This window comes from Nomascus leucogenys, chromosome 22a, assembly GCF_006542625.1.
Source record: "Nomascus leucogenys isolate Asia chromosome 22a, Asia_NLE_v1, whole genome shotgun sequence".
Taxonomy (NCBI): Eukaryota; Metazoa; Chordata; class Mammalia; order Primates; family Hylobatidae; genus Nomascus; species Nomascus leucogenys.
In genome coordinates this window covers 25907451-25920071 of record NC_044402.1, presented here as the reverse complement: position 1 = coordinate 25920071, position 12621 = coordinate 25907451, and the positions used below count along the sequence as shown (strand labels likewise).

The following is a 12621-nucleotide window of genomic DNA, read 5'->3' as shown; positions in this document are numbered from 1 at the left end:
TTTATTTCTCTGCATCTGCAGCTGACCTCCTTCAAAAAGTGTTATTTTGAGTTGATTTTAGTGTATAAACCACTCTCAGTGGGACCTAAGATAGATTAGTTGATGCCTAATTGAGTGAGCTTTTATATATCCTCTTATTTTATATAACTTATTAGAAAATATCTAAGATACATTGTTCTATTTGCCAAATAATAATTGTGAATCAGGTTCATTGTACACTGGTTACCAATATGCCTGAGCCTAGTGAGAGAGAACACACCCCCACACATAAGTCACATAAAGTGGGTTTATTACTTACGTATAGGCAGCAAAGGACAGCAGAAGCCGGGGATTCATTTTGAGCTCATTCTCCAAGGCTCAGGAAAGCTGTCTATGGCAAATGGAATCCACCTGTGCATGTACTGCACCTAAGGGACCTTGGAAAGTACTCCACTCTGTGTTTTATACCCCAGGGGCAATATGACTCAATAAGCTGAAGTGTTGAAGGACATCCTGTTCTGGTAGGAGCTGGAACAGAGACTTGGCTATTCCAGCCAGTTCCTCCTTATCTGAGAATGTTACATTTCTGGCATATTCTACAGTTATTTTTGAGAACTACAAGTGAGAAAAGAACATAAACCAGGTTGGTCTGAGGCCACCTAGAGAACTTTCCTGCAATAGGTGAATGAGCAGGTCTGATACAGGCTCCTCATTTGATCCTCCCACTCCTATTTGAGTTATTCTGACCACTTGTACATCAACTACTGATTAAAATCTGAAAAAAAGGAAATCCTGGGTGACCTTAAATTGTGTAAAGTTCCACAACAGGGGTCAGCAACTTTTTCTGTGAAGGACCAGAAAGTAAATATTTTAGGCTTGTAGGTCACATGATCTCTGTTGCAACTACTCATGTCTGCTGTTGTAGTATGGAAGCAGCCAAAGATAATACATCAATGAATGAGTCCAGCTGTGTCCCAATAAAACTTTATTTATAAAAACAGGGAACAATTATATCTGGCACACAGTTTGCTGATCTCTGCTCCAGACCAATCTATCTCCTCCAACTTTTGCATATTCATACCTCAAACATATCATAAAAAACTGCCACAATCTAAGCCGTATTATCCGATGACCCTAAGTACTGAATCTCTCCATTCTGAAATGTGTATAGTAATTTTTTTCAGGTAAAGAATGGTATAGAATTTAGACTGGGAATTTATCTCAGGGATTGACTGAAAATGCCTTACTTATGAAAAAAGAGTTCTTGGTTGGTGTTTATTATTCATGTAGGTCCATTTACCTTGAAGCCATAATGCTAATATAGCCTGTCATTTGGAAGTTAGATAAATAGTAAAGCACTTTAAAGAATCACTAAAAGTTTCCTCATAACCACAGAATAGGTCTTGAAGGGTTACTCACTCTTTGCTGATCTCTCATTTATAGAGGAGCAGCTGCTCATTTTTGGTCTAGAATATCTACTTCTAAGAGAAGAAATTTCTCCTTTGCATCCTGTTCAGAGCTAATCATGCATATTCTTGGAAACTGACTAAAATGACCTAGTCTGTAGTAAAGTAACTAATTTAGAGTTGGGACTATCAACTAATGTTATTTTGCCAGAGGAGATGAATGAAAAGACTTTCTTAGGGGCTAGCAGCAATCAGTCAGTAGGGAAGAGGGTTACCAAGACCAGATGGAGAAAATGGCATAGGACATGTGTATTAGAACTGCCACTTTCTGGCTCTGTGAGCAGGCATTTCAAAGTTTATACCTGCAAAGTGGGCATTTGACTGACACTTAGAGCAGAGGAGAGTCAGAGAGATTATCAATACATACTTATTGCTCACCTTGTGTTCTGTTTGCTAGAACACAATTTTAGATCGAATATTTAAAAATTGACACATGTGTGCACATGGCTGCACACTCATGTGCATGTGTGCCTGTTGTGTGTGTGCATATGTACCATACAGAAAAGTATTGTCTGGAGAATACATCAGACTATGCATGTAAATGTGTGTAGAACTTTTTTTTTCATGCAATACATGCTCTATGGATATTTGTTGAGTGACTGAAGTTTTGTACTCCCTGGTGCAGTTTCTCAATAGTGGCACTATTGATATTAGAGCCAGATATTTCTTTGTCGTGTATCATTGTATATTTAGCAGCATGTATGGCCTTGACCCACTAGATTCTAGTAGCAACCCGCTTCAGTTGTGACAGCCAAAAATGTCTCCAGACATTGCCAAATGTCCCTGGAGATAAGCATCCCTGTTGAAATCCCTGCTTTAGTGAACCAAGACATTAATGTAAGAAAGTGGTTTCCAAACTTTAGCATCTGAATCACCTTAAGTTCTTGTGAAAATACATGTTACTGGGCCTCACACTAGAGTTTCTGATTCAGAGGGTCTTGCACTAGCACTAGACCCAACAATTTACATATCTAATGAGTCCGCTGGTGATACTGCTGCTGGGGGTCTTAGAACCTCACTTTGTAAGCACATAGGTAAGGTGTAAGATGTTCTGGAAGAATTCCAGATGAGTTAAAATGTGTTGTTTCCTCATTTCAAGGACTGTAATGTTGTTAGTGTGAGCACAGGGCTTAAGGTTTCTTTATGAAGACCACTGGGCGGTTCCTCACAGCTGAGGTTGAGATTTAGCGGGGAAACCGGACGTTTATGGGAGACATTCAGTCTGTACTGGATTTTAGTCAGCACTGCCCTGCCAGCTGTCACCTGAGTCCTGCCAGGAGACTGCTCCAGGTCTTGGCACAGGGCTGGGGCACCTATGGAAATGAACTTGAATTTTGCCTTGCAGTCAAACTTAACTACCAAATAAACCAGCATGACATTGGGGTCTGTGAATGAGAAGTGGATGTTCCGAGTAGATTTGAAGGACGTGATGACTCAGGATGCCAGTTGTGACTGGTGACTTAGAGCCGTGGTAGCTTTGACTTGCATCTTATTTACTTGCATCGGCTGTCTTGTCCTTCCTTGCTTCTCCCCTTTTCAGGTCATGGTTCCTGATGTCCTAAGCTGTCATCCCTACTCTCTCTTTTTTTTTTTTTTTCTTGGAGTCAGAGATGGAGCTGTCTTGAGCTATTTATCAGTCTTATCTCTCTTGGCCCTCTGTTAGCATTTCAGACTGTGGATCTAATCCGCTTTAATTGATTGACCTCGTGCAACCAGACATCAGTAAAACACCAGGTGAAGCACAACTGCAGCCAGGGGAGAGGTGGATGTAACTTTCCTGGTTGGGTGCAAAGTTCGCTGAGGCCTGTAAAGATTTAGAAAAGGAGAAATAGTTTTCAAGCCATTTAATATGAATTTTCTAGGGACAATGTATACAGATCCCAGAGTCGATGACCTTGACTGGGAGACAGTCGTTGTAAATAGAGCAGTATCCTATAGGGAGTGTGCAAATGCCTCTGACTCACCTGTCATCCATATTAGTACTATTTCTCATCCAGCATCACTATTATCATCATCTCCAAACCCATCATTAGCATATTTTTACATCATTGTTTGTAGATACCTTCAGAATTTGCCAAGATTTTATTTCTCTTAAGTACTATTTAACACAAGTATTATTGTTGCTCTTGTCTTCAAATCGTTTTTCTCGACAAAGCTTGAGCCATGGATAGTTGAGGGACCTGCTCAAGATCACATGGAAAAAATAATGTGGAGCCTCAATCAGTCCCAATTCTTTTGATTTTAGATCTCAAATTCTTCTAGAACACAAAGTAGACATTTTCCTCTCCCCTGCTTTTCCTGCCACAGCCACACTTCAGCTTCTCAAGGGGAGGGGACTGGGTCATTGTCATGAGGTGATCATGGAGTTCGAAAGATCTTTAAGCTCTACAGCTGCGGTCTTGTCAGTTTGGGTGATTTCTGAAAGGTGTCTTCTCTGATTTAGATTTTTCAATCTAGAGACCTGGTCTCTTACCTCTCTTGAAATACCTTAATAATGAAGTGCTGACTCTCTGCTTATAAACCAACAATTGTCCAGAGTGTAGAACAAGAAGACCGTAATATTGAAAGAGTAGAGACTAATGATCTTCACTGAAAGACAGTTAATAGCCACAAAAAGAGCTCAAATTATGTTCTACTGAGTTCAATGTTTTATTCTAAAGAACTTCAATAAAAGCCTCTGTTAGTCAAAGTCAAAATTGACGAATCAAGTAAGCTTTACCTCATCTTTTTGTGTTTTACAGATGCATTTATAAAGCATAGTGAGATGTTTTGCCTAAGATTTATTGCACAAAATATGAATATAGTAGCAATTATTTATTTTATCCTATAATACTGAAATCATATTTGGTCTCTTACGGTACAAAAAAAGATTCTTATAATTTTTTAAAATCACAACCACACATTCTAATTCATTATTTATTCATTTCCATATCTATTAATTTAACAAACATTCACTGAGCTCATGTTAGGATACTTACATTTAAAATACAGTTAGGCTAAGTGGACAGGCAAGTTAGACATACATAAAATATGTAATATGTAACACATATATTTCTGTTATAGAAATAACTAACTCAATTGTAACATGTAAAAGCTGTGACTGTGGAAAATGCATGGGCTTTAGAGTAAGACGTGGATTCCATTTTTCAATAAGTCTCTTATTGTGTGAATTCTCTTGTAATTAATTGTAAGAATTTGAATATAATTCTATTATAAAAATATTTACTGAGCACCTATTCTGTCCATTTAGGTAGCCTGGTTTATGTTGCAATGACAAAAGCCTCAAACACTTGGTGCTATAAAGCAACCAAGCTTTGTTTCTCAGCCATCTGCATGTCCATAGCAAGTTGCCTTATTGCCATCCTCACTCAATGACCCAGAATGACAAAGAAGCCGCTACCAGGAGTTTGCTGAGTGCAGTGGCTGACAAATGAGAGAACTCTCGTGGGTCTCACACCAGCAACTAAATGCATGGCTCAGGAATGATACTCAATTGATCAGTTAATACTGTTCTCTTGGCCCAACCCATCACAACGAGACCCAAAAGGCCTCTCTTACTACAACCCTATAATGGAGGAGAACTAGGAAAATGTGGCAAACAGTGCCACTCATTACTTTCTTTACTAGGAACCAGACTTTGAAATGGGTATGGAAGACCTTGCTGTGCCTGGCCCACAAGAGGCATTATTTACATATTGTCTTCCTTGTGTTCTTGCCTAGCGCTGAACTAACAAATTCTGTGGGAAGCCTAGCAGTTAAGACACTGTGACCTGCTTCCATTGCCCATATCTCTGGCATACATTTGAGAATCCCAGTTCTGTTTCTGTCAGCTGCAATTTTCTAAGATAGCGGATGGTGCATTCCGTCTTCCCCAGAGACAGTCTGGAATGAATGAAGAGATAGCCTTCAGGGACATCTTTATTCCTGAGAATTCTCCTTGCCCCTGAGCATTTCTGCTCCTGGAGTCTGACCCTGGTGTTGGTAACATCTCTTGGGTCAGCAACAATAACTGCAATGTGACTGATTGAGGATAGGGAAGCTGAAGCTGGACTAATTTGGGGAGCCAGGTGGGCTCATAAACAGTCATTTTTGATGAAGAGTGACTTACTGGCTATTTAAAGACAGCTGGTTTCCGTACTGTTCAGTTTTTTTTTCTTGAATGTACTTGAGGATTCTTTGGTGATATCTTCTGATTTACCACTTGTTTTTGTTTTTAATATCAAGGAAGAATATAGATTGAACCAACTGTCTTGGTAGCAACTTTAGTGGTGATGGCTGTGGAGTTGTTATTAAAACTTATAGTCATGCTGTTTTTGTAGCTACACTTTGCATTTCTTAAAGAGGCTTACAATATCTGGTGACAAAGAATGTAGAGAGATAGCAACTACCAAATTGTGATAGGAAATCAACCCTGCATAAATTGTTTTAATATATATTCTGTTTGCCAAAATTTACATTTATTTTCACAATATGTCTTGATGACAGTGCCCACCAAGCCAACTAGGCCTTAGCTCATGACACTACTTTCAATTACACTAATGAGGAGAAAGAAGGGAGAAAGAAGACTGACATTTTGTGGGTCCAAAATTATCCACAGTGAATGCCAGGTGCTTCACATGTCTGTGCTCTCCTATAACCCTCACAGCAAGCTTCGGAGGTAACACCTGGCCCCTCTTTCCCCCCACACGTCTCTTTATGAAAGAGAAATCAGAAGTAAAATAACCAGACCAGGGTCATACAGCTTTAAGAGCCATCGCTGTTATTTGAACCATGCTAGGCTAAAACCCACATTTATTCTATTGAAACAAACAATTAATTTCTCCAAAAATCAGAGAGAGAGTTATATCTGATCAAATGATTGGGTAGTTCCTTCTCCTGATCTGTTTCATCTCATATATTTATGTAATGTTTTATTACTTATAAAGTACCATCATGTTCATCATATTATATCATCCTTACAACAGCCCTATGAAGTATGTAATGCTGATATCCTGTCCCTATAGTGTATTATCAAGAAGTAGATTCAGAAAAATCAAGTAATTTGCCCAAGGTCAGTCAGGTCTGACACCAAAGCCAATGCTTTTGTTCCCTCACATCTTCTCTTTTCTAGACACATGAGCCAGCAGAGTTGATTTGCATGGCAGCTAAGCATGATAGATTCAAGCCTGGGCAACTCTATGGGTATTCGCCACAAGGCTTCCGTGACTTCTAATGAACTGAAACAAAGCAGTTAGCCACAGATTATAATGCCACCGTGGTCCCATGACAAATGACAAGGAGATTGCAGTAGTGAAATTTTATTACTGCAAATAGAGAGACCACATCTGAGGTCTAACACAGCCACATTTACCATTGTGGGAAACAAAATGAATCACCTGGGGAAGGGTCTCCACTGACTCTGGCAGTGAGCTAACAGGATTAAGAAGATCTCCCGGAAACAGTGATTACAATGGCAAATGTGTGGCACCTAAGATAAGGACCAAATATTTATTCTGGCAGAGATTAAATCTCTTCTTTTCCTGAATCTAATATGGATCTTGCAGAAAATCTGCCCAAGAATATATCTTGCTGATCAACCAACTCACTGAGCCAGAACTGTACTTGGCCACTGCTGTCACTGAAAAGCTACAGAATGCTGGTTTAAAAGTCTCCATGCTTCCCCTAAAACTGTTTTCCATCCATGATGAATAATTAGTGACTTAGGGGTGAATTGAATCACCAGCAGTCCTTTCTATGCATCCAGGATTTATGTACTGGTTTCTCATTGAAGAACAGTGGTGCAATAAACAGCCCACACCTGTGGGGTGGGCAGAGGACTAATGGTGTCTGCAGTCATAGTTTCTTAAGTCCTCTAGTACTTCCATTCTGCTAAGCAGGTTATGGCTCACATTATTACAGCCTTGCTTATTTAGGCATGAGGGTAGTGGGCAGTGACACACACACCCTTAGAAATGAATACCAGTTCTCCAAGAGAAAGCAGAAAAGTCATATTGCCATTTCTGAATTCCTTGAGAAATAAGAAGGATAAAATGGATAATAATATTAATTATGGGCATGAAAAGTACAAAAAGAACCCATAATCAGGTTCATTTATCCATGCATCATATTTTAAAGCTAGGTGCTTTTCCTAGTGCAGAGATGTAGATAGTGGTTTTAACAAACAGATTTAAGAAATCATGAGTGTGTTTAGTCACAATTTTGGGAGGTACCTGGAGCTCTTTCCCCAGAGAACAGAACATGGGAATTGCAGACATCATTTTATATTGCATACTATGTAATCAGGGCACAAAGGAGAAATACTGAGGTCCACCCTCTATCTCTGCATCCTTGAATGCTCACAGCCTCCTTTGGTTGGTCATTCTATATTCTTCGCTTCTAAGATCAAGACTCCTTCATGACTTGTCCATTCTTTTATTGGATACAAGATGAATTGACATACTAAGTGATAAATGGAAACTTGAGGAAAGCCTGCATTTTGGGAAAATAAGTGTACCAAACTGTATATAGAAACCAGTGTCCCTCACTCCAGAACTCTTAATTTGTTGACTTTAAGTATAGTAGGTGCTTAATAAATTTTGTATTTGTGTATTTAATGAATACATGAATGAATAAAATAAATGACTAAATCTGAGATTTAGAAAAACTCTTTTCTATATCTTGATTTATATGGATTCTGGACTTCTTTTCTCACATTCTTTTTCTCTTCCTCCTTCTCCTGGTTTTTCTCCTTCTCTTACTTCTTCTTGAATAAAAAAATAGAAGATAACAAAGGATCGTGAACTAATACTGTGACTCAGTCTTGTAGAATGTCAGAATTACTACTGATATGGTTTGGCTGTGTCCTCACGCAAATCTCATCTTGAATTGTAGTTCCCATAATGCCAACGGGTTGTGGGAGGGAGCCAGTGGGAGGTAATTGACTCATGGGGGCAGTTACCTCCATGTTGTTCTCATGATAGTGAGTGAGTTCTCATGATATCTGATGGTTTTATGAGGGGGTTTTCCTCTTTTGCTCGGCAATTCTCCTTCTTGCTGCCATGTAAGGAAGGATATGTCTGCTTTCCAGGCCTCCACAGCCATGCTGAACTGTGAGTCAATTAAACCTCTTTTGTTCATAAACGACCCAGTCTTAGGTGTGTCTTTATTCACAGCATGAGAAAGGACTAATACAACTACTGAATTTTATTATCCTTGAATGCCCAACATATTGCCAATAATTTGGAAAACTAGAGAAATTGAGAAAGATGTCTCCTTTCCCTCCTTACACATGCCTCCAACACCCTGCAATGCTGTGATATCTTTCCAAGAGCTTGAGAGGCTGATTATATTTGAATAGTAAGGTTACATTTATTTCACGTCTCGTTGTGAACACTAGTTCCAGCTTTTAGTCATAACCAATTATTAGAGAAGAGTCAGTCAGAGTTTTAATAGCATTATTATATATGCTTCGTGTTTTAGTGCACTTCCCAGGAGGTTGGTGATATCACCATTTGCATCATTATTATCTGTATTAGTCCATTCTCACATTGCTATAAAGAAATACCTGAGAATGAGTAATTTATAAAGAAAAGAGTTTTTAATTGGTTCACAGTTCTGCAGGATGTATAGGACGCATAACAGCATCTGCTTCTGGGGAGGCCTCAGGAAGCTTCCAATCATGGCAAATAAGGGAGGAAGAGTATCACATGACAGGAGGAGGAACAAGAGAGAGACAGGGAAGATGCCACACACTTAAAACAACCAGATCTCGTAAGAAAACTCACTCACTATCACGAGAACAGGACCAAGGGAATGGTATTAAAACATTCATGAGAAATTGTCCCCATGATCCAGTCACCTCCCACCAGGCCCCATCTCCAACACTGGGGATTACAACTGAACATGAGATTTGGGTGGGGACACATCCAAACCATATCAACGTCTTCACTGCCATAGTGTTACTCCTATCGAATTCATTGCAGTTTCCCCTCTGACAAGTCTTTCTTTGGTGGCCACAGAGGTTCTCTTCTGCTGTGTTGCATAAGCTCTGGTCTTGAATATATCTCTCTTTGGATTAATCTGAGGAGTAGGGCTACAAGTTGGGAAACATGGCAGCCATCTAATTCTGAAAATTCTAGGTCAGTTTCACTGGCCTCTACTGGGGCTACCTTTTCTATGTGGTTTGGAACTGCAGAACCATTATGTGCATGCATGTGTGTATGTGTGTGTGTGTGTGTGTATATATATATATATATATGTATACATATATCCAGCTCCTCTGACATTGGCTCCTAACCATTCTGTACCCCTCCCCTTTGCCTTGATTGCATGAAAATATGCTGACAAGCTCATACATATTTCCACTTTAATTGTAAATCTATCTGAATTGATAAATGATTTAAGGTCCAGTGTCTTAGTGTACTCTGTTAGTAAACAGGCCTAATTTATCTCACAGAAATAAACTGTGCATTGTCATTGCATAGCTGCTAGGTAGTTCCAGGCCTGATTTGCACTGAGGGGAATTGAATGATGTAACCTGTGCGGTGCAGCCTGTGAGAGCAATTTGGATGGTTTATGCCATTGGCTTTTATGTTCAGGATGAAAGCTCATGGAGAAATATAGAACACTATTATTATCTTCATGCTGACAGCTCCCTCTGGGCACCTACAGGTTTACTGCTGGTTGGTGGATCAAGTTTAAAGGGAGAGAACTTCGTGGTTGGTGATAACTATGCCTTTTGTGTTTCCTTATTATAGGAACAGGGGAAAATTGGAGTTGTCTTCAATATTGGCACAGTTGACATCTCCATCAAAGAGGAGAGAACCCCTGTAAATGACGGCAAATACCATGTGGTACGCTTCACCAGGAATGGCGGCAACGCCACCCTGCAGGTGGACAACTGGCCAGTGAATGAACATTATCCTACAGGTACATGTTGTTCGCTCAATGGTCCTACTCTTTTTGACTCTCCCATTCTCACTTTTCAGTGGTGATTTTTCTCATGACTGTCACCAAATTCCAAAACACTGAATGAAGTATACAATCATGATTTTTTTGTATGAGAAGATAAGTTATCTCTTTAGGACTTTATCCAGTATAGGGAGCTTCTGGAGACTTTACCAACTATGCACTGGACACTTTTTGTCAACCTTTGACTGATACAGCCTGACTGGCTCATACCAAAGAAAGTTACTGTAGATTTTGCAGGGCCTGTAGATGAGGAGCAGTGAAGGGAAGGATCATCTCTATCATGAGCTATTGTTGATAATCATAATATGCTCCATTTGAGACCCAGACTTTGTGGTGCCATTTAGTCAGGTGCGGTTGAAGGTGCAGATGTCAGAGAGAGACTCTAAAAGGACAATTACTGAACTTGAAGACACAGATCAGGTCATGGTAACAATGAGAGAAAAACTAAGGTGGAATTTTATTCATTTGGTGGACTTTGCTAGTTTTTATTTTCTCACTTACCCTAAGCCTGCCTGGATATTCAAAGGTTGATCCTAGTAGTTATTTTAATAGCAAGCATGCTGGTGTGGCAGGAAAAGGGGTTAATCATCTGTTTAAATTTTGCAGTCAAGAAACATTCAGCAACAAATTCCCAGAGCCAGATGGCTGAATCAAGGACAACGGGAGAAAAGGTTGCCTTCCTTAAAAGAGATCATTCAAATAATCCCTCAGCTTTCCCTCTTGCCTCTCACTTCTCCCAGGAAAAGTCTTGAGTGCTGATCGTAAAAGTGCCAGGAATGGAAGGGACAACCCTTCAGCAAAGGGTCATTGCTCCACAATTGCACTATCACCTGATGGATGCAAGAGAATAGTCAGAATATTGCACTTCTCACTAATGTGGGCATGAAGTGATGTGCAGCTCTCTCTATCCTACACACCAAACTCCTCATAATTTTTTCACCACTTTTCTCTAACTTCCTTTACAGTGAGGTGGGCACGATAACAAAGAAGCTTGAAGCACATTTTCACATGTCTAAGAGCCATTAGCTAATAATGGTTATGCTTGTGAGAAATATACAAAGTGAATTTGCCTATTTGTAGGCCAAGACTTTTGAATGGCTCGAAGGCTGTTGTATCTCCACACCTAACTCAGCATTAATTTTCTTTAAAAGCCTATCAGAAGTATCTGCACTAGAGTCCTGCTGTATCTGTTTAAGAATTGTAAGAGCATCTGGAAACAGCATGCAAGACCCCCAAGGTATTGAGGCAAAAATCTCCACCCACTATTGATTTGCCATCTCAGTTTCCATAAAACAGCCAGCTCAGCCATTGCTAGGGGTCTCAGAATTTCTTAGATTAAGGCACAAAAATGCCCTTATGAGGTTATCTTTGAGTATTTGAAGAAAGCCAAAGCTATTAACAGCTTCTAGGAATTTTTATCATTCAAATTCACTACACACTAATAGACGTAATTTTTAAATGCTTCTTGCTTAATCCCTGATGGATGGGGGAGAGGGTGAAAGGAATAAAAGCAGTCCAATATCTTAAAAGTTGTGCATAGGCTCATAGAAAAAATCACTCTCTCTCTCTCCATATGTGTTATCATTGGCCTTGCTAGTGCTGCTGAAGGGTTTGTTGTGTTTCTATTAGGAATTTCAAAGATTTCTAAATTGATGTTAACCACTTGCCTTGAGCCAATATGGAATCTACAAGTTTGCTGCCAGCAATGAGAAGGCTCTTTAATGGTCATTTTAAAGCCACAGCTATGTAACAAAACCGGAGATTCTTGCTGTGCGCCTATCTTTTGGTGTCTTTAGTTCCAAATTATGGGTTGCTTCCTATATGTTTTCAAAACAGATTAAACCTTTCTTTAATAGCATTGCTCCCTCCTGAAAACTATTATTATCATTGGAAACTGTTATTTAGTAACGATATGTTATTATTACAGGACAGGGTACAGTATGGCATTTATAAGTATGGGCCTTGGAGTCAACTGGCTAGAGTTGAGATCTTGGTTTCATCACCTGTGAGTCTGAAGACCTTGAAATGTCCTAAGCATTGAAATATTTGGTGCCTCTCCCCACATGTAATTCAAAATACAGTAACACTGAACCATAAAATAAGTGTAAGAATTTCTAAGAGTTTTTATTTTTCTCCTCTGATGATTTCTGTAATGCTTTCAAAATATATTAGATTCTTTCTTCCCAAATTCTCATTTTGTACTTTCTCTGTTTTGTTGTTCTTTAAG

General features: G+C 39.4%; 1 protein-coding gene across 35 annotated transcripts in view; it reads left to right on the top strand.

Annotated features, from left to right (window-relative positions):
• Positions 1 to 12621, top strand: part of NRXN3 (neurexin 3) — a 1697203-nt gene that overhangs the window by 1492553 nt on the left and 192029 nt on the right. For all 35 annotated transcript variants that reach the window (XM_030804215.1, XM_030804199.1, XM_030804204.1 and 32 more), the window contains one exon: positions 10181 to 10352. In XM_030804215.1, the coding sequence (XP_030660075.1) occupies positions 10181 to 10352 (172 nt within the window). The remainder of the gene's footprint in view (positions 1 to 10180; positions 10353 to 12621) is intronic.